This window comes from Gymnoscopelus microlampas (assembly GCF_963454915.1).
Source record: "Gymnoscopelus microlampas genome assembly, chromosome: 1".
NCBI lineage: Eukaryota > Metazoa > Chordata > Actinopteri > Myctophiformes > Myctophidae > Gymnoscopelus > Gymnoscopelus microlampas.
The window spans coordinates 42,782,274-42,805,429 of NC_139962.1; the positions used below are offsets into that span (position 1 = coordinate 42,782,274).

Sequence of the window (23,156 nt, forward strand, 5' to 3'; positions counted from 1 at the left end):
GCTCTATGACCGCACTAGCGGCCAGGCATCAGTGATTCAGGCTCGGAAGCAGCTATTCACCCAGAAGGGCAGAACAATTGATGGACTCCCCCCAACACGAGCTGCACTGATTCAACATACAAAGAGGGCAGCCTACCAAGCTGGCCATTGTTGGGGACAGGCGATGGTTGCAGCCCCTGAACTCCCATCCCCAGGTGAATGGGGGTGGAAGAGGAAGGAGACAGGTGAATACAAATAATTTAATCCACTTCTTTACACTTGTAAACCTGTGATCTGACAATAAAGCTGATTCTAATTTTGACAGGAGGATGGGAAGTGCACTGGACCACACAGAAGCGAGCCTGGCCTTTCGGGAACTCCTCCGCTGTGGTTGCAAAAAGGGATGCAGTGGACAATGCAGATGTGTTAAGGCAGCACTTCAGTGTACTGCCCTTTGCTACTGTGGTGGACTGTGCAACTAACATTGTGTAGATTATCTGGCTTTATTGAATAGACCCCTTAACAGACGACGTCACACTGATAAGAACCAGTCTGCGCGGAACCAGTATGCGCGCAATGAAACCCATTCTATCAGGTCTCGCTAGGACGCGCCTCACTAGCCAACACACAAGAGGGGGTTGGGGTGTGCTGAAATCAGCGCACCCCAAAACAACAGGTTGAGAATTGATTGCGTGAAACAATCACCTGTGCGTCCAGTCTCAATGTTGGTAAACAAATAATTGGTCTATATGCGATTAGGCTATGACTCATGAGTACTCTGCCTTTGTTGTGTCTTATAGTCCATTGAAAATAATTATGCAATACTACTACTAATAAAAGAAACAGTGAAGTACTGCATTCTTGACTCTCACGTGTCAGTTTGAAAACATCTACTGTACTACATCATTACATATTTTGATGGGTTTATTATTATTTAATTAACTGAATGCCAGATATATGCAGTTAGGTAGTAGAATGTTGTAAATAGTACCGCTGTATTCCTCATCCTTGAAAATGTAGGATTAGTCACCAGAATCAAGATCCTAGGTGGTCTAGCACCTGAGTTATTGATAAAATAACAGCAGGTGGAGGCCATTTGGGAAAATGGCTGCCATGGTTACCACAGGACAAATCTGCGATGGCCCTATAGCCAAAAATGTTCCTCATGGCATGCTCTAACTGTGTGCCAAATGTCATGCTTGTATCGTAAAGTGCACGATTCTGGCCCGAAACGCCTGGACTATTTGAAAAAGGGCATTTTCAGTTTACAGCAGGGGCTTCAACAGGGGGTCCGGGACCCCTAGGGGGTCCTCAGAGTTACTACAGGGGGTCCGCCAAATCTTTATGTGATATGATTTCTCTTTTTACCATAACCACTCGAAACCTAGCATCCCTTTTCTGAGGAGAACTTTAGCCAAAAATAGCAGATCTACAAGCTCACAACGCCTCGCGCTGCGAGGCGTTGTGGGCTTGTAGATCGGCTATTTTTGGCAAAGAGGTATAGGTGTAGAGGGAAAAAAGAGCAGACCAAGTAAACAAAAAAAAGTAAAATTTACTTGAGCACCTGCCCCTCAAAATGTCTGTGCACGCCACTGGATCTGAAGTATTATAAACTAGAAAATGAACATGGAATATTTTGATATTCTGCCTGTGGAGGGCAGCACATCTGCCTGTCCCAAACAATCTGGGCAGAAGAAGAAACAGAGGGAAGCGTTTTCCACCAATGACATTCTAACCTCGCATCACCAGTCTTTCCACCTCGGAGGAAAGCCTGGTATTCGTTACTGAAGGCCCATATGATCCGGTCTAGACCACGCCTACTGAAAAAAAAAAAAAAGAAGCATCCTCTTTCCGGTTTTGTCGCGATCCGGTTTTGCGGTGCCGCTTTGTTTTGGTTCCCCAATCCCTATTTAAATGGAATAGAATTTCCCCGCGGGATAATATGGATAATACAGACGCTAAATAGTCTCTGGAAAGTACACTCACATTTATATTTAAAAAATAAGCTAAACTACGCCGTATCAAGGATTTTGGGGACGGACCTATTTTGGGGTGAGACGTCTTTCCGGTTTGTCGCGATCCGGTCGCTTTTCTTTTTTTTCCCGACCGGATCATATACCCGAAAAGGAATGCTGCCCAGGCTAATGACATTCATTCCTCACTTGTGTGACTGATCAAAGTAAACAGTGTAAACATAGCTGTCATGTAGCTATGTGTACGCGCTGCTAGCAGACTTTGTCAAGTTATTCATCTTCAGAATAATAATGTCAAGCCGGGCCCTACGAAGGCTGCGGGGGAAACAACGTGGACAAGAAGCTCTGGACGTTGAAGAAGAAGAGCAGCAGGCTGCGGAGGTAGAGGAGTTAGAGGAAGAGGAGGAGGAAGAAGAAGAAGCCGTTCTCAATCCAGCCAAGAATAGCAGCAGTAGCAGGAAAGCCAAGAAAAACAAGAATCAGAAGAACCTCAGCAACATCTATGAACTGGTAAGGTGTGAATGGAGAACTGTTGGGCTGAGAGTGCGCCTACTGACGACTGCACTACACACATCACAATGTCATCGACACACAGGCGAGCTAACGTTAGCTTAGCCATTTTGCTTTTGCTTCCCGTTGGGTCTACAACAGGGGTCTTCAACAGGGGGTCCGGGACCCCTAGGGGGTCCTCAGAGTTACTACAGGGGGTCCGCCAAATCTTTGTTCGGTATGATTTTTTTTTTTTTACCTTAACCATTTGAATCTAGCATCCCTTTTCTGAAGAGAACTTTAGCCAAAAATAGCAGACCTACAAGCTCACAACGCCTCGCGCTGCGAGACGTTGTGAGCTTGTAGATCGGCTATTTTTGGCAAAGAGGTGTTTGTTGTAGAGGGAAAAAAGAACAGTAAACGTAAACAAAAAAAGTTGAATCTAAAACACAATTGTATACAATATAGAGGGGGTCCCTGCTTCATCTCTCTCTCAGCTAGGGGGTCCTTGGGCTGAAAACTTGTGAAATGTTAACTTCTGCATAATGAGTACTTTCTCTTTTGGTACAAATGTTTTGAATTACAGACTTTTACTTTAACAGTATTTCTACAATGCTGTTTTGATACTTTTACTAAAAAGAGTACTTTTTTTTCCACCACTGTCCAGATTTAACTACTAGATAAACACACGTTTAGTGGGAACAGAAAGACATAAGCAAGTAATTCACTGGTAACTAAGACAACATGGGGTAAAACATGTGGCTTTTAATGAACCTCAATTATGCCCAATCTACATTCTTGTTGTATAACAAAGTAATTTTCATCATTATTTCCTTCCATTAGTTCATGGTATATCTGTGCAGGGGAGCAGAGGAACATTTTCTAGTATTATATGCTGTCATTGTCATAACATAGTTAATGGGAACAGTCCACTGTTGTCCACTGTTGGCACTCAGAATGTAGTCTAGATAACATCTCACAATCAAACAGCTCATTAAAACAATATATCAAAAATGGATTAATTAAATGACATGGCCCTAAGCCAACTAACACCTAATTCTACTAATAGCTGGAGCCCCCTTTTCACAGATATGTGATGCAGAGAATGAGGCGGAGAAATTGTCAGCCGATGACGACACAGAGAAGGTTGTTGGGAGTGATGAACCTGGCAATGAAAAGAAGGATAACAGAAACACAGAGAAAATATGTCTAAAACAAGAAGAGAAGTCGGCAAAGGTAAACAAAAATGAAGTAAAACTGAGTAGGAATACTGTCTGTGCTCCAATTTACTTTTGCATACCTTTTGCTAATCTAGACGTGAATATAATTTTCATCTCTTTGTTTCCTCAGTCTGGAGAAGGAAAAAAGAAAAAGAAGAAGAAGAAGAAAAAGATTACTCCAGGAGACACACAGGTAAAGTTACCAGGAAAGATTAGCTGTGTGTCAGCCAAATGGCAAACTTTTAGATAGAGCTAATAATGAATGTTACTGTAGGTGGACTAGTACCTTCTGGGACCATGTTTGTGTCGTCGTTGTCCAGGACGAACCAGCTAACTCCATTTTCAGCTTTTTTTTTTTTTTTTCATAAATCAACGCTTTTGAACACCCTTTACATCTGTGTAAAAAAAAAAGAAACAAATTAACCTACAGTATGAAAAGTATTAAAAAGCGCCTCTGACGAAAACTCCCAACTCCATTGGATCAAAAACAAACAACTCCCCCCATCTCCTCTCCAATGCTGCCTTTTCACAGCATAAGCAGAGCGCGTTGCGCAGTGAGCGAGGAGGTGGATCACGTAAACAAACTCCCCGTAGTCTGTTAAAACTATGCAGTGTACCTGTTTATCAAACTTAGCACTGATGCTAATGTTATGAAAACAAGTAATTATATTTCTAAAATCTATGAAGTGTTTAATGAGGAGATTACAAGAAGAAAGGAGTTCATAGCATTTCTGTCGCGCTAGTTGTACTGAAACTCCGACTCTTTGCAGAAGTTATTGTAATATTTAAAGTCCTGTTTATTATTGTAGGCCTATATAATAAGTGTCATGAAGCATCAGGGCATTAATTCACACGTTGTGATGCATTGTGAGCTTGGAGATCCATCGTTAGCTTTTGGGAATTTTTACCCTTCCCTCAGCAGCAGAGCTATTGCCAGCTGTTCGGACTCCTAACTCCACTTGAGATGGATTTCTGTTCGTCGGAAACTCCTAACTCCGCTTAAGTCTTAATTGTGCTGGATTTGGGTAAAGTGTTGATAATATAATGACACATGCAAGTATCTGACAATATATAAAGTCACTATACCAACTTTGATGAGGCAGTATTGCTTTGCTTTAAAAATATAAGGTTTTCTTCATTTCCTGAAAAACTTATATTTTGTTTTTACATTTCCTAAACAATGAGCGTTTTGGAGTTAGCAGGTTCGCACTGGACAGCAGAGATATAGTACTTGTATCATTTTATACTTAATTAGTGTCAATTGACATGCATCTTACTTGGTTTCAGGAGGATGTAGCTGAGGATGATATTGATGCATTGCTGGAGACCATAGAGCGATCCAACGGTCTCACCTTGCAGAATGAGGATGTTGGGGGCTCAGACAGCAAGCCTGTATTATACGTGGAGCACAAGTGAGGAGGCCCTCTGTTGTTCACCATAACCACTTAAACCCCAGCATCCGTATCACACAAGCCCACAATGCGTCGCAACGCAATGTGAGCTTGTAGATCGGCTATTTAGAGATTTAAAGATATTTAATGTAGAGCGAAAACAGAAAATACACTATTATAGAGGGACTCCGGTCAACCATATAGGGTTTAAGTGGTTAATTAATGTCAAAAATGACTTTCACATTTTCACTTTTTTGTTGGAAAAAAAAATGACGACGAAGTAGAAATTAGCCTTTAGTTAGTTAATTTTTTTAGGCCACGTGTTGAAGTGGAAGGAGGGAAACCGACAGAATAGTCCACAATTTGAAAACTGTTGACACATGTGGAAAACATATCAAACAAATGCTTAAAGCTGCAATCTGTAAGTTTTATGTCTTCCCCCGATGATGAGAGGTAATTGTGACTGTAACACTGATTCGAACCTAAGTGTCTCGCATTGGGAGTGCAAATATCTACCGCTCATCAAGAAGGAGCTCATGAGCTTCAGCTTTGTCAACCAGTAGGTGTCCTAGTGCCAGGGCCTAAAGTTCTCAATGGAAGAGTAGGGAGAGTGGAGACCACTTCCAACCACTGCAGATGTGCTAGTTATATTGTATTCACATAGTCCATATAGATTGGTTAAAATAACATATTAATTAAAAAAAGTTCCAAATTGGAGCTTTACAGTTGACATGGCTAATGGGTTTACTGACAATCTAAAATATGTGACTTGGTAGGAAGAATATTCTGTCAACAGCTAAAGATCAGTGTGTGTTACGACTCTAATGTTGTCTAGAGACTAGAAAGGAATAACATGTCTAAAGTATCACAAACAAAGATAACGAAAAAATAGTTAATTTATTACCGTAACAGTGTGTTTTATGAGAACATCAATGTGGGAGTCTGATCAAATTACACATTTGAACCAAACTGTGCAGTCTCACACAATTTCAGATTGATTGGAATAGTCATAATGTGCAGTTGGTCTATTAGGATGGGCTTTCTATTATTCTTTAGATGTCAGTGATTTGAAAGACCTTTACCTGTGTTTGTTTGTAAGGAATCTGAATCCAGACACTGAGCTGAAGCGGTACTTTGGGGCTCGTGCAGTTCTTGGAGATCAAAGGTAAAATGCATTTTTGGAGTGGGTTTGGGTTTAAAGGGTTCAAGGCCTTTGTATGCATACTGTGTGTTTGTCATTTATTTGTTTATTTGTCTTTGACAGACCTCGCCAGCGACAGCGGCAGTTCCATCGAAGCACTTGGATGACCATTCCTAAAGACACCTGGCCTCGCTTTAGCCGCCCAGGTAGTTTAATTGGCCACAGTTATAGCCCTTGCTCAGTGCAGATCAAACAGCACATAGATATAAATAGTGTTGTCGTTCAGATAACAGTAATGTTTGACATTGTGTATTTAACTAACTGACTTTGGGGACCTCCGGTTGTGCGATGCACGGCTGTAGACGTTGAGTTGGTGGGTCCGCAATATTCTGTTCAAATCTTCATAGATTCCTTGTAAACAAACCTGAAAGAACCTGAACCTGCTTTAAGCATATTTTTTGCTGGTATCGTGGAATTCTCACCCAGAGATGCATCGTAAAATACAGGGGACAAAGTCCCAATTCAAGCCCCTGTCTTGCCTGAGGAACTAGTTCCCAGTTGGGTGAGGGTACAGCCTGCTGTAACCACCAAAAAGATACAGTGCTCCATGCCATTGAACTACACAAAGGGCAAAATATAACTACATTATCCAGTCTCATTTAACATAAAAAAAAATCCTTTGTTAGAATATGTATCTCATTCTACTCTTCTGGTGTAATTTGTTCAGATCAGTGTGATTATTAATTATAAATATGTGTGATCTAATCTTGCAGACTAGCTCATACATTTCCTCTCATATCTTATGGCACAAAATAAATTAGGGTTAGTTATCCTCACATTTCTAGTGTGTAGTTTTTAATAAAATGTAGCTTAACCATGTCATGTAGTATTCTTCAATACACTATCTTGTGCGGTCCACAAGATAGGGCCCACTATCAATGACTAACTAATTGCCCACAATTTCGCAATTACGCTGTTCCTCATACTGAGAGGGGGCAGTACAACCAATAATTTGTTAGTACTGGTGGTAGCCGCAAGCTATTTTAATCAGAGACACATTACACGTTAACAGAGGCCACATTGATACTACACTGTGTGGGTGTGATGTCACAATAAAGATCAAATCATAGTGTTAGATGAATCAAATGTGGCAGAGCGTTCTTCTAGCTGTGTGGGAACTCAACTCAAGACTACAATAAAATAAATACAATTTTTGCATTTAGCAGATGCTCTTATCCAGAGGGAAGTGCAAAACCGAAATCAGCAGAGTAAGTATGAGCTGATTGAGCTCTAGGCTTGTCAGTTAACAACAAGGTACTGTAATTACTAATAGTCACATAAATAGAGTGCAGAGAAAACAGAGTAGTGCCTCGAGGAATCTTGTATATCAGGTAAATAATGAACATAGCAACTGTCTAAACAACATGCTATCTACATCACATTCTTAACATTTGTGGTCAAAACAACTAGGCTACAAAACAACATGAGAAGTACAAGAAGAAGAGACCAAACTCTATCTGCATAGTAAACTATCATCAAGAAGCGATACATGGACAGTGAAGGGGAGAAGAGTCTAGTGTCCAGGGTGTTTTAGGGAAGACGGCGTTCCTGTGTTAGCTGATCTAAGTGAGTGGGAAGTTTTGTAGGCTTGAATCATCATGTCTTGAAGGTATGGGGGCCTTTATCTTAGGGAGAGCCTTTGTTTACTTTGTAGGCCAACATCAACGGTTTTTGTACTGGGCGCGGGCAGCAATGAAGGGAGTGGAAAAGTGGGAGACGTGACACTTTTGGGTGGTTGAAGTCAAGACCAGGTGTGCTGCAGCATTCTGGGTCATTGGGAGGGGCTTAAGTAAGCATGCCTGGAGGCCAATAAGGACGGAGTTGCAATAAGACTATATTGATCTATTTCTCAAACCCAATGTCTTTAAACTGTAGGCAAAGCTGATTTCCATTTTGGGTTTGCCCGAAGTATTGTTGAAGCCAATAGAAACATGCAGTGTTAATGGCCCTATTACTATATGAATATGAACTCACCAATGATCATGTATGGTCAGTAATCTGTTCACATCTTGGACACCATTTCGTTAGAATGGTGTGCACTGTGCATCATGGTTTCGACAGCATTCGAAACCATGCTGTCGAAACTTTGTGTATGGAATGTATGCCCGATGACATGAAACAACGCAATTGGCGTCATGGTTGGATGTATAGCTCATCAGCTTGTCACATCTTTCTTTGCAGGCATCTCAATGACACTACTGCAGTCTCAGGATGGCCTGCAATACTTCACTTTTGAGCACAGTCGTGACTACCAGCAAGTACAGTTTAAGTTCCTGGATGCAGTGGAGTCCATGGATCCCAACAACATTGTGGTAAGAAAATCCATGCTCTTATTGGTTAAGCATGTTAGGCAGAATGAGATCCAAAGATTTGTAGTCACATACTGTCCTTAAGATAACCTGATGAAAGTCTTACAGACAGAAGCGTTTTGAAGACATTGTGCGGGAGTTTTTTCTTTAAGTACGTTGGGGCCCTCTTTTGGTCTTCTCCTACGCACCGCCTTTATAGGTGTGCAAAAGACACATAGTCACATACTTGCAATTAATAATTGTTTACCCAACAGTTACCCCTAAATTGTTTCTGATTTGTAAATCGATTCTGTAAATCCTATTTGCAGCAATTAAACAAGGGATTAACAACAGTTTATTTTATGTATAACTCTTATAACTCAACACAGAAACATATTGACAATTGCTCAGTTTTTCTGAAGCATTACAGAGGCCCATTTTAGTAAGCTATGCATCAATATATTAGGGATGGGACGATATTAAAAAATAATTGCGATTAACGATATTATTGCGATAGTCAAAATATGCTTAAAACTTAAAATGCCATTTTTCTTAAACACTTGAATCCCCAGCATCCCTATTCTAGGGGGAACGTTCACCCCAAAATAGCCGATCAACGCATTGTGAGCTTGTAGATCTGCTATTTTTGGCCAATTGATTGGTGTAGAGTGAAGTAAGAGCATACCCAATGTACTCTTTACAGGTCTGTTTTATCAAGTACAAAGGGTTTAAGTGGTACTGAATTTGCAGCTCAACAAAAGCTAATTCATCCTAGTGTATGACGGAGGACGATTTCATGATTAATTAGAATCTCTTTTTTTGATCACGATAAACGATAATAACGATTATCGTCCCATCCCTACTACACACCAATAGAATATTGTCACCCATATCCTATGTTGAAATCCTTTCTATAACCCATCTCTAATTTCTGTTGTTTTCAGGAAAACGGATAATGAACATGATTATTTTGTGTGTTGGTTTGAGTGACCACTAGATATTTTAGTGAAGATATTTAGTGCTGTTTAATCTTCATATATCCACTTTCTAATCATGTTGATGTATATCACACAAACAGTCATTCCTACTCAAATATCAATGTCTCGGCTCTCTCTCTCTCTCGTTCTCCCCCTCTCTCCCCCTCCCTCCCTCCAGGCCCTGCTACAGATGAATCCCTATCACATAGATTCCCTGCTCCAGCTGTCTGATGTCTGCCGTATACAGGAGGATCAGGAGATGGCCAGAGACCTAATTGGTGAGAATTATTGGATTATGATTGAGTAACATGTCATTTCACAAACCTCATGAAAGGAGCACAGCAGTTTCCAAAATGACAAGTCAGAAACACTTTATTTAGTAAACGGCGATAGTTTCCGAACAGTGGGGCCAGACCAAGTTTGTCTGTCGCTCCCCGGAGGGCCTGGGTGTGAAAAAACAGCGGAGGTCGAGGTACCGCCCTGTTTTCAAACTGTTATGTCATTTATGAATACTTTATTGTTTGAAAACAGTATGGCATTTTGGAGGCATTCATAGATCACTGTTACATGATCAGTTTTGGATTCCTCCCTATATGGTCACAATTAGGTTACATGGAGTACATGGAGTGTACAGTTTGCCCTGGCCTGTTTGTCCCAGATTTGTCTCAAGTTATGCTTTTACACTCCTAACTCTTCAACTCATCTTTTGTCCTGCTTCGCCATGCCTTTTAAAATACTAGAAGAGGAGACTACTTCCATAGGGCTAAAAGACTTCTTCATGAATTTCGAAAATAGTAGTGGTTATGCCAGACATTACAGAAACATATTGTATCTATGGCCCCTTTCTTCTGCTGTTCATGATTATATTATGACTGAAAACCCTGCCAAACATGTGATGTCCCTTTCAGCAGCTCCAATTAACTAATTTGATGTTGGGCTTTTGGAATAATCTAGCTCAACTGGCTTGTTTCCTGTAACTAAATTTACTTACGTGGTGTAAGGAATGGTTTAACCAGGTGTTTCTGGTGAGATTTTGCGACCTGCACAGCAAATGTTAACATTGTTGCATTTTTTAAAACCAGTCTCTGATCTGATGCTCCCTCTTCAGAGAGCCAGTAAGCACAGTATTCAGACCTATACATGTGTCAACATCAAAACAGAGTAAATCCAACCATTGATGGGTATTGGACTCTTGGCAGGGCGCATCTATGCAGACTTGCGGTCCACCGTCCTGTTATACCAGGAACTATTAATGAGTTAGCTGAGTGCGGCTCAACTGTTATGGACTTCTAAAGGCTTCTCTTTGTCTGGAGTGGGATAAAGCATTTAAATCTATGGCAAAACTTTTATGTCAATTCTCTCACATTTACCATGGTACGGTACCAGTGATGATGAATGAGTATACCCCTACTGTGATTTTCTTAATGACTGTTTGTAGACTGCTAGACCTCTGATCCTTAGCTGTCCATGGTGATGAGGGCCCATATGAGAGGGAAGTTGTCAAGTCTGGGTGGGTTTACAGGCTGCGTGGTAATGAGTACTGCACTTGCACTTGATGCAGCATTTTGGCCCAATTATTAGGCTGTTATGAGTTGAGCCGTGAAGCTAATTATTGTAATGAGGCTGCTTCTGTGCATTTGTGTTCTTTATTTCATTATATTTCCAATGACTCTACACTTTATCAAGCTCACAATACAAGGCCATCAATCGTGATGGTGTTCATGGCCTTAAATGTGCATAACAGCATTTTTGACCTGGGTCCTTTATCACTCCTCAAAACTATTTATATATATTTCTGTTATTGAGATGTACTGTACCTGCCTATTCATAGTTGTTATTGAAGTCTGAGGCCCCCCAAGCATATATCTTAAACACTTACAAATCACAAAACGTTCCACACTTGATTATAATGCCATTCTGATGTGGGTGTTTTCATCATTTAGGTCCATTTTGCCATAAGCTCCCCCTCCCAGCCCCCCAAGTCCCATGCATAAACATACTAAGTCATCGATTACGGCACGATGGACCAAAATTACGAAATCTAAGTGAGAACAGAATGGCTCTGCCATATGGAGGACTAAGGGATAAGACGGTATAACTGTTGAGTCACATCAAAGATTTTGGAGGTGAAGAAATGATTGGTGTTTGTTCCATCCTCAGAGAGAGCCTTGTACAGCTTTGAGTGCGCTTTCCACCCATTGTTCAGTCTGACCTCAGGGAGCTGCAGACTCGACTATCTCCGACCAGAGAACAGGTAGGTCTTTTCCCACCACCTGGCAAAAGCTGTGAGTTTATTTTTCAGTTAAATCATGTTACTTGTTTGTCTGTCATAGTCTATATTCATTCTGCTGTATTTTGTTTTTATTGTGTTTTTGCTTGCTGGTGTGAAGAAACATTTGCATATTCCTGTCTGCAGGGCATTTTATTTGGCTCTTTATAAGCACATGATGTTCTTGGAGAAGAGGGGATGCCCACGGACGGCCTTGGAGTACTGCAAATTGATCCTGAGGTACATGCTGTAGGGACACCTACTGGAGAGCTAAGCAAAGGCATTTGAGGAAATGTTGTCTAAATGTCATTTATCATGCTTGGTAACAACTGCTACACTGGAGAACATACCATGGGATTAAATGTCATGCTTTATCTAGTGTATATTAAAATCAAATGGAAAACAAGCATAAATGATCTCAACAGGTTAGCATGGAGTTAATTTACTGTATTTACCCATGTCATTCTACTTATTAAGTTGTACAACATCATTAACTTACTGTTATTAGTAAATTACCATAAAATCCAAGGATGGTGGACTAAATTGCTTTGATCCTATTACTGATCATATAATCAGTCCTACTGGAAGATAGAAGACTTCAGACACATTATGCGGGCTTGCATTGTCTGCATTACTCTTGTAGCTTATCCAAATAGAAGTCATGGCATATCTACAATTTTCATCAAACTCAGACTTCCTGACATCTTCACTACTCCTGTCATTTCTAAACCTTAGAGCTTTGATATATTCTGCTGGCTGTCACTTTTCAGTTTGTTGTGCACAAATCAAACCTTCTTAACATGGCAAGATGGTTGATTATGTAATCTCAAAATGCATGGCACGATGGTTGATTATATGATCAAAAAAAGCATGGCAAACTAACAAGTGGTTGATTACTGTATGTAATCACAAAAAGCATTGCTTGCAGCAGCATTGCACCTCTTAATTCTTTCATTGCAGTTTACCAGAGAAAACATTTTCATGGTAGCTCATCTAGTTTTTCACATCCACATTTACTAGGCTTATTGACCATATTCGCATGCTCACCATTTTGCTCTTACGTCATACTTGAGGGTTGGGAAACGTCAGTCATCTTGTCTTGTCATGCATTTGTCAAACATTAATCTCTTGTTCAACCCTCTTTCCCATCTCGCTATCAGTTTGGACCCAGATGCTGATCCACTCTGCATGCTGCTGCTCGTTGACTTTTTGACACTGCGTTCCAGAGAGTATCACTTACTTCTCCGCTTGTACCAGGACTGGGAGGTGAGGCGTGTGTGTGTGTGGTGTGTGCAGTGTGCACGCACCAGTTTTGAAGGAAGAAACTGCTGATTGAAGGGACAGAAATGTAGTGTAATTCACCAAGATATTGTGTGAAATTGACTGCATCCTTTGCAATAATAATAAAAGTCAGTTGTGAGGTTTATTGGTCGACAACAGTTTGCTATGAGCAGTTTTTGTGTACAGAAACATTGTTCCTCTGAACAGACATGTTTGACATTTAACAGTAGGGCTGCAACTATCGATTATCTTCTTATCTATTATTTTATTGATTACTTTTTCGATAAATCAAATAATCTAGAGATGTTTTTTTCTTTTCACATACAAAAGTATATATGAACAAATTAAACGTTTAAACACATAACCACGCAAATCAGTGAAATACAATGTAAATGAATACATTCTGATTGTCTGGGCCAGCAGTCAGTTTGGTTGGGCAAGTGGTGACCAGGCCAATCCATGGCCTCGCTTCTGATGTACATATATGTTTGTTTTGTTTGCCTCAGGAGCATAGAAATCTGTCCCAGTTGCCAAACTTTGCATTCTCTGTGGCAATGAGCCATTTCCACCTCGGCCAGCAAGAAGACCTAACACCAGAGGAGAGAGAGAGACAAAGACACAAGGCTGACCTACTCCTACAGAAGGCTCTTATCATGTTCCCTGGAGGTTAGAGAGAGAGGCACACACACACACACACACTTCTACAAACATGGACGAACATGTACAGTATTAATCATGCCTGTACATAAACTGAAATCTTCACCTGTTTTGTATGTTCTGTATTTGTTTTTTGCAGTATTGATGCCTCTATTGGATCAGTGCGCTGTGCAGCCAGATGCAGCAGTATCGTCGCATGAGTTCTTTGGCCCAAAAAGTCAGATGGGGTAAAATATCACCAGCCATTATTTCAGTCAGCCTAATAAATCAGCTTCTATTTCCATGAAATCATGCTAGCTTGTATCAGCAGAGAATATTTAATTAGAATCAGTCACTAACAACAATGAATACATAAATAGTTTTTAATTACCTTTTTTACTTTTGTTTTCCCCCACCCGCTGCCCCCTTGCCCAACTATGCTGCTTTTTATCCCTTCTGCATCCCTTTCTCCAGGCAGTCCCCAGCACTGTCAGAGTTGATTGGTCTTTATGTAGGGAGGACTTATGACCTGTGGAGAGAGGGAGGGGTCCTACTCTGGCTGGAGGAGTGTGTCAAGGAGGTGTTGCGTCGAGTCGATACCAAAGATCCCTTGGTGGAGGACTGCCAAAACAAGTACGATTGCTCTAATCTGCCCCTCTTCCTCTGCTCCACAGTTTTTGTGTAGTTCAGCTGTTTCATCTTTCATTAACCGTTTCATTAAACCTTGAATACCGAGTCAGTGAATGCCATGATTTTATAAGACTCCATGAACCTCTATCTTTTCCTCCAAAATAGATTGTCATCTAACCATCTATTATTTAATGTCAATTGCGGTTGAGATTTGTCCAATTCAGGAGTATATCATTCTTTTAGCTGCCAGCAGCTATATTGAATAAAACATGCTATAGTTGTAGTCCTACAGGTTTGAATCTTGGAACAATCCCATAAACAATGCAAACTAGATCTGAATTTATGATTTGCACAACAGGAATCATAATCATATACACAATATACTACTTCTTTCCTAGGAAAGATAACAGAATGTAGTTGTGCAGGTGAGATAAGAAACCCTAGGAGGGCTTAGAGAACGTCGGCATTTACATTAAATTAAATTACATACTATTAGAATTGTATTAGTATTTAAAAACAACAAAAATACATAAACAGATCATAAAGTTTAAGAAGTAAAAAAAACAAAAAACGAATAACATCAAAGAACATACAGAGTTTGATTGAGTCTGCCTGTCGCATTGTGCGGCAAGACTATGACCCTTGTTAGCCAACGATTTTACAGTTTTTGTAAAATTACCATGGCACACTAGCCCAAAACATCTTTGGGCAATTAATAGTCAATCTGTGCTGTCGTAGCCTTCCTTATCATTACATGTGAAATGTATTGCTGTTGAAGCATTTGCATTGTTTTGTAAGCAAACACACTCATTTTATAAACTAGTAAACACGTTTTCATTAGGTTGAATAATCATAAAGGGCAGTTTGCATCACAAATGATTGAACTCCTCCTGACCTCATGAACCCATGAAAACTTGGAAAGAATCTGTATATCTTTTTATTTTATTTTTACCCATGACTATGAGAGACTGCAGTATATGCTTTGGGCAGAATATGCTTTGGGCAGAATATGATCCTTATTTTAATTTGATTTGTTTGTGGTTAAGGTTCTTCATTTATTTCCATTTATATTTGTTACTGTTTGAAATTTTGGACAGGAACCTCTCCCCACCTCCCATGTCTGTCTTCCTCTCATGCTTCATCAAGAGTGGAATGGATCACCCATTCTTGATGTCAGCCTTAGCATGTTTTGTTTTCTCCCTGTTATTGTCATAGGAGAAAGCAGAGGTACCAGAGTGCACCACGGAACATACATCGCCATGTTCTCCTCTCTGAGATCAAAGAAGCCACATCCTCTCTTCCTCTGGTGGGTGACACTACCCTCTTTGTCTCTAAATGGAATGTCACATTAGCACTAGTGTTCTTTGGATCGAGTAAATGCACCATTTACTATTTTTAGTTAACACTAGGTCAGTAATGGGAGTCACTAGGACTTTGTTATCTGCTATATTATTGCTGATGAGTGTTTGTGTAACTATGTACTTACATAAACACAGACACCTCCACAACTGTACTCACACTGTACATCGGTCATGGTCAAACAAAACTTGTTTTTAATTCACACACTGCATTTTTAAAACGTCTTCTGTCAGGCATACAGTACACTTGTGTTGAGGACATTATTTAAAACATTAATTTGCAACATTTCCTGACAATATTTCTAGGCTATTTTATGCTAGTGATACTGTTGAATGTTGCGTAATGTACATTTATGTAGTAAAATGTGGGAGTTTTAAATCACAGATCAATTAAAACTGAGAATAGTAGTCCCACGTTTGCAGGCTGAACCATACCAGTGTACCAACTGTTTGCTGCGTGAGGGGCAGAGCATGGTTTCATTCAACATGAAAAACCTTGGTCTATTCACAGTCAATGACGGTTCTTATCAAGCCATCAGCACACTGATTGTGAACAATCTGAGTGAAATTTGTCCGTATGTATTTCAATGGACTGTAAGAGACGGAGAGAACGGGTGTACAGTTTTGTTTGTTAGAGACTAAATGTGCACCTACTGTGTCCTTGACCAGTACTTCTCTTGCAAATCTTTCCAATTGCCTTGGTGATATATATGGGTTCTGTTTGTGGTTAAAACCCAACATATTTCCACAGACACAATGTCACAGAGTTAACAAGCTAACAATCTGGGAACCCATTTTTTCCTTTGAATTTGCTGCTGAATCTGTCTTGAGTAATTAACAAGCTAATGAAATGAGCTAACCTGGCCTTAAGGTGGACTGATTTAAGGTAGACCAGTAATTATAGACAGAGCTAATGTGACACTAAGTCATAACCCCTGTCTCATCAAAGTCTCAACGAGGTGCAGTCACATTGCTCGTACCAATATGAAATATCTAAATGTTTATGCAACAAAAAAGTAAAATATGATATAGTGTATATACATTGTTGGTTAACTCATTCACTGCCAGAATTATTTCTGGCCGCGTTTGCCCACTGCCAAGATTTTTCATTGAAAAAAAAAAGTACCGGTACTCAGGAGCCGAGATACAGCATTTTTAAGTTTTAAGTTAACAAGGAAGTGGATGGGAGTCTAGATCCTCGAAAAATCATATCTCCTTGGTCTTTGGGTGAAATAAAAAAAATAATAATATATATATATATATATATATTTTTTTTTTCTTTTTAAAGTCGTTTTAGTCGTTCTAGGCAGGCATGGCTTCGGGACAGAAGTCGTTTTAGTTGTTCTAGGCAGGGAATGAGTTAATAATGGATAAATGTTTCATCCTTACTACAAATTTGACATACATTGTGGGTGGTTGGTAATGAATAAGGTATTGGAAGGGGTCCTTGAGGCCAAAAATGATATGGGCTCCTTCTGTATAGCACATAACCCTAAAGTCTGCAAATACTTTGACTGCACACATCACGGGGTATGGACTAGTTATTTATGTATTACACAATTGATAAATACAGTGTCTGACTATGTGTTATTGCTGTCATTCTCCCAGTCTACACCAAATCTCTTCAGTGAAAATAGCTTTTCTACAAGCTCACAAGGGTCTGTCGCAATGCGTATTTTCACAGAATGACAGATGCCCAGAATAGGGACGCTAGGGTTCTAGGGGTCATAAAAGCTTGCTTATTCATTCTCCCCCTAGGAGGTGAGAGCTCAGCCTGTGATGGGCTTCGACCCTCTTCCTCCACTGGACTCCATGACGTCTTATTCCCGGCCAGAGAGGTAAGGCATAACATACAAATCTGAGCTCATATTAATGAATTGTACAATCTTTTCAATCACTATTGTAAAATGTTCTTAACAAACAAATAAATAAATGTAATGCTATAGTGAGTAAACTAAATTCACTTATTTTTACACTTGGAAGTACAATTTTAGTAAGTAGTATTAGTAAGTATTAGCATTTTCAACATGTTCCATAATACTCTTAAGGTCAAATGATTCTTTCCACATCCATATATCCATATAGCCGCAACGGTCCACTAGGATCCGCATCCGCATAATGTACATTTTGTCAACAGCTCATGTCGACGCAGATATCACGTGCCTCCCAGATTTTGGGACTGCGCTTACTTTATGCAGGAACATGCGCTAGTAAACAATTGACGCTCAATTGAGAAGAGATTGAGCAGAGATCCATTGCAACCTACTGAGCTACTTTATTGAATTAAGTTTATGGATCTTAATATTTTAATTTGAGCATGTGTGCATCTGTAAGCCACCAAATTGTCGTATGTATAGTAGAACAGTATACACGTCTGCTGTCCTGACCTTTGTGGCTACACACATGCGCAAATCATATTCAGGCCTTTACTGTGTCTGTGTGTGTGTTTCTGTGTGTGTGCGTGGTCTTCTTGTGCTTGTGAGTAGGCAGCATGTTGGAGCCTCCAATGAGAGCACGCTGTCGCTGTTTTTTCGTTCTTTGCTGCCCAACTTCAACCTGCAGGTAAGAGCAGTTGAACAATTACATCAAAATAAGTGAATAAATAGGTGCCAGTGTAAAGGTATGAAGCAGAAAGGGTCTAGTAGGCACACACACACACACACACACACACACACACACACACACACACACACACACACACACACACACACACACACACACACTCACTCACTCTCTTTCCTAAACTGCTGTTATAGAAATATACACATACTTTGCATACTTGTGTTGCCTTTGTGGTTTGTGCTGAGTTTGTCTTTCTTTTCACGGCAGCGCCAACGTATGGTGAAATATTACCACTAAAGGCAGATGTTAGAAAAGTTGCTAAGACATGGGATGTTAAGCAAATCCTTTAAATTTGTGCAGACCGTCTGGCTCAGGCTGAATGTGGTTGAAATCTAATAATATCTACCCTAATGCCTGCCATTGACTGTAACACATGAACATAGCCTCTCCAATGACTAAGCCCTCATAGCCACAGATCGCCCCAGCCAAAAGCCTGGTTGTGACAGATCAGAGTAAATTAGAAAAACAGGAAATAATCTGAACACACACATTCAATTGACAGAGAATTTTACCCCCAAGAGTCTCCCTTAGGGGATGACTGACAAAGAATATCAAAGCGCTGAAAGCATATGACCTTACAGTTAGCTTGTTTACCATCCACAACTATTTCATAGAGCAACCCAACAATGGCACCATTCATGAAATTTGCCATCTCCTTCCCAGACACTGTGCTTGAGACTAATGAACTAGATTTTATGTCAAATATATATTAAAAATGTTAATGCTAACCATAAACAGAATCCAGATTCCAGAGACATTTTATCTGGAATTCTGTTCAGTTTTCTGGCCTGTTCCCTTTGGGTAAAATAGTTGGTGTAGCCTCTTGTATACCTGGTATGACTTATTGGTTGGGGAACTATAAAAAAGTGCCATTCGGGCGTTTGGCCCCTTCCTTTCTTAACCACTTAAATCCCACCATCTGTATTCTGGGAAAAACTTCACAGAAATTAGCAGATCGACAAGCTCACAATGCGTCGCGCTGTGAGCTTGTCGAACGGCTATTTTCAGCAGAGATATTTAATGTGGAGACATAAGACACTAGTATAGCGCCCTGAGCGTCTCCGCTCAACAACGTATGGGGTTTAAGTGGTTAAAGCCCCCGAGCACCTGTACGGTACCTGCTGACAGCCCTCCCCCAGATGTCCCCATCATCTGTTTGAGTTTAATCAAACCGTTTCTATGGGGGTTTGGATCGATGGCTCTTCTGGTGGAAGCACGTGAAGTGTTTTAAGGCTACAACTCTGCTTCCTGGTCCCAACTGTGGATGGTCATGATGAGCATGGTTTGTCAATAAACTCACTCATATTTCTAGAAATGAGCCTTGCACCATAAGTAGATGGCTAGGTAGATAGATACTTTATTAACCCCAGAAGGGAAATTCAGATATCCCATGGCTCATACAGGCATATAGTAAGGTTAGTTAAAAATACATCACTAAAAGAGGGGGGCACAGGTTAAAACTGAACTTTATAAAGTACACGTTATTATCTGGACACCACTTCGACAACCATTGGTTGAAGGATGACATACGGCTGTACATTGCATCATTAATCATGTTTGGTCTGACATTATTTCTGCACTCAACAGGAACCTTAGTGACCTCCAATTTGAGCAAACTAAACTAAATCTAAATGATCTAGTTTCCCCATAACATTGAGGCCGGTGAACTGGCACACTCGAACAATAACTACCCTGTTTTCTCTGAGTACCAAGCAGATATTAACAGAATATACTGTCAGTGCCAAGGGGTCCAAATTGATGAACCCAAACACTAATGGACCCGTGAAATTCGTTATGAGATCAAATTGGTTCAGACATTTTTGTTTGTGACGGGCTCGGACCCTAATTTAACCTGTGAAATTTGTTTCAAGATCCGATTGGTTCTGCGATGTTACATAACCGACCCTGTGCATGTTTCAGAGGGGAGAGACCCGGTATCCTAGACAGGTCAGGTATTATAAGGACCCAATAATTACAATTGCTATTAAGAAGGCTGCTCTTACCGTAGAAGACAGTGATAGGCTACTCCATAATGGAATCTAGCAGCTATGTAGCAGCCTTACAATTACAAGTAATCCTTTCCTCTCCTATAAGATAATGAAATTAAACTGCATGTTAAATGGATGATTAAAATAATGGTTGCAGTAGACTGCGTTATTTATATGAATCCGTTTTGGGTTCCTGTGGTGATAAATTGGTCTATCACGTTCTTCAAATGGAATGTAAATTAATTTACGAAGAAAACCTTTGGTCACGGATTGAACTGTTAAATGCACATTTATTCTGAAAAGGACTCATTCCGTCTTTTTTAAACAAAGGCGCATAACAGTTTCAGTAGATCCATCTTCACCTTTCCCCCACTCTGACGCAACTCTCTGGTGTGTAGCTCAACCTTTTCCTCCCTTATTTTGCATTGGTATAATCAGATCCTAAATTATCCTTATCATTACGCAAGTTACACGGCACTTCATGCATTTCTCTCCTGATCAGCGCTGATCACGGGTCTTCTCAGATCCACTTGTATGTTACACCATGATAAATAGACCCATAGACCCTGGTAATGGAATGGGACCCGACCCGCACCTAATAGACCGTAATAACCCGTACGGATTAGACCGTCCTTAGAACACCGCACTCTTCCTAACATGGCTAATTACCCTCATTTCCTCCAAACTTGTAGCCAATAGATCTTCATACATTTCAGTGTTCATGGTGAATTATCCAAGTTGAAGCCCCTGTAGTGCTACTGTATGTATCGATTCCAGAGGCACCATAGACATTCTTTGACAAATAAGTACAAAGTTCACAATGGAATGAAAACATGACCACTTTATTGCGGTCTTGCTAACGTTCGTCTCGCTTTCACTCTTGATGATGGTTGCCATAGCATTGCTGAAATGGAGAGCATCTATGCCATGCTCAAGCACTCCCTGCTGAGATGGGCTGGCCATGTCTGCCGCATGTCAGATGAACGCCTACCAAAAAGGCTGCTGTACGGCGAACTACACCATGGCAAGCGCTCGCGCAGCGGCCAGTGGAAACGCTATAAGGATACCCTAAAGGCCAGTCTCAAAAGTTGTGGTCTGGATCCAGAGACCTGGGAGGCCGATGCCCAACACCACTTCAACTCGCGCTCTGCAATCGAGCATGGTGTAGCAGAGTCTGAAAAGCGGCACATCCATGAAGCTGAACTGAAGCGGCGCAAGACCAGAGCAAGTTCCTCCCTCTCACCCAGCCATCCTCCAGCCATCACATGCCCTCACTGCAACCGGACTTTCCGTGCGAGGATCGGCCTCATCAGCCATCTTCGCACCCACAAGACATTGTGAAGTCATTGGTCATCTTCGCAAGCGAAGGACGAACATGACTGTAGGAGTGATGTGATCTCAAACCACAACTCTATGCGGTTAGAAAATTAAGGGAAAATAATAAATTAAGTCAAATTCTTTGTAGGCAGAATCCCCTTTAGCTAGGAGCAGCGTGGTTGAATAGTAAACCAATAGATCATAACAGCAAACATTTTCACTAATTGCTCATTTGTTTCTAATACTCTTCTCATTTATCAGTACGGATACTGTCTTTCTTGTTAAATCTTGCTGTCCTAACACTACTGCTACTGTAGGCAACGACCTCTAAGCCATCAATTGACAATTTATGCTTGAGGCTTTATCGGTGCAACCTCTGTCTTAAACAGTACATGGCATGAACAGCTAATGTTTAATGTTTTCATGTTGTCATCTTTCAAACATTGTGGATCTATTGATGTATCAATCAATTAATTAATTATTAATAGTGATATCAGTGTTACTTTTCCTGTCTATAATGCCTTATGAAACAAATGCCGCAACAATTATTGAAGAACATTTTAGAGATCCAACCTATAGTACTTCAAGCCTCTTTACTTTTTCAGGCTTGAGCAGAGTTGATGCCATAACTTTCAGTGCCAAATGGTGGTGACCTTTTGGCACTCAGGGGCTCTACGCACTTTTATCTAAACCAGATGAACCACGGTCATCTTTCATATGTAGGACACTCCTAGTCTTTCCCTGTTATCCAATTATGGAGAGGAAGAGATAGAATTAGGTTAACAAAGATGTAGTTAAGGCTAGGATGTTATGTACCCTTTGGTTTCACTTTCAAGCTATCGTTATCTCATTTCTCTGAATATATATATTCTAGTTGCTTTAAGAATAAAGTTGGCTCAAATTTCACAGGTCAACACTCATTTTAATGGTTTATGGCAGCATTAACACCAATTACTAGTGATTTTCTCAGGTTGAATTTTGTAGTGAGTTATGAGTAACCACTACAAAAAGCTGAAGTAAAGTTTATTTTTATCGTGAGTGGTAGGAATTCTAGTAATCTTGTCTGCACTATTATCGGTGTTGCATCTGTAATTTGAAACGGAGGTTCAAACTAGAAAAAGTGCTCCTCGGAGCACAGGTCTCCGCCAGGTCAGGTAGGCTATTGTGGCCTACTGGTGGTGCTATAATAGGCCAACGTGAAAAGGGTGCCATTTCTTCTTAGGCCTTTCACGACTATCGGACACTGCATTCATGATATGAGGCATTTTGTTAAAAACATTTGTTTCGCTAAATTAGACCTGCTGGTGGCGCTATTACAGGCCAATCTGAAAAATTTGGGCCAGAGGTTCTGAATTGGCATCCAGGCAGTATGCGTGCACAGTTTCGCAGCGGCCGGGCCAACGGTGCCAAAGATTAGCTCCTAACGGACGGACAGGACGGACGGACAGGGGGTAAAACATACTCTCTCGCCATGCCTTTCGGCCTGGCGGAGACAATTAACTTATTGTTATTATCCAGTGAATGAAACTAAAAACTA

The 23,156-nt window shown here is 40.5% G+C and overlaps 1 protein-coding gene across 2 annotated transcripts in view; it reads left to right on the forward strand.

Annotated features, from left to right (window-relative positions):
• Nucleotides 1–2,109: 2,109 nt before the first annotated feature.
• The window catches only part of tcf25 (TCF25 ribosome quality control complex subunit), a 29,779-nt gene continuing 8,732 nt past the window's right edge, over nucleotides 2,110–23,156 (forward strand). For both annotated transcript variants that reach the window (XR_014601471.1, XM_084066933.1), the window contains exons 1-17: nucleotides 2,110–2,462; nucleotides 3,531–3,677; nucleotides 3,792–3,854; nucleotides 4,949–5,073; nucleotides 6,152–6,217; nucleotides 6,317–6,399; nucleotides 8,435–8,565; nucleotides 9,697–9,796; nucleotides 11,679–11,772; nucleotides 11,935–12,027; nucleotides 12,948–13,053; nucleotides 13,575–13,734; nucleotides 13,865–13,952; nucleotides 14,179–14,337; nucleotides 15,550–15,640; nucleotides 17,451–17,530; nucleotides 18,179–18,254. Coding sequence is in view for 1 of the 2 variants with exons in the window: in XM_084066933.1 (XP_083923059.1) it covers nucleotides 2,244–2,462; nucleotides 3,531–3,677; nucleotides 3,792–3,854; nucleotides 4,949–5,073; nucleotides 6,152–6,217; nucleotides 6,317–6,399; nucleotides 8,435–8,565; nucleotides 9,697–9,796; nucleotides 11,679–11,772; nucleotides 11,935–12,027; nucleotides 12,948–13,053; nucleotides 13,575–13,734; nucleotides 13,865–13,952; nucleotides 14,179–14,337; nucleotides 15,550–15,640; nucleotides 17,451–17,530; nucleotides 18,179–18,254 (1,881 nt within the window). In the remaining variant the exon portion in view is untranslated. The remainder of the gene's footprint in view (nucleotides 2,463–3,530; nucleotides 3,678–3,791; nucleotides 3,855–4,948; nucleotides 5,074–6,151; nucleotides 6,218–6,316; nucleotides 6,400–8,434; nucleotides 8,566–9,696; nucleotides 9,797–11,678; nucleotides 11,773–11,934; nucleotides 12,028–12,947; nucleotides 13,054–13,574; nucleotides 13,735–13,864; nucleotides 13,953–14,178; nucleotides 14,338–15,549; nucleotides 15,641–17,450; nucleotides 17,531–18,178; nucleotides 18,255–23,156) is intronic.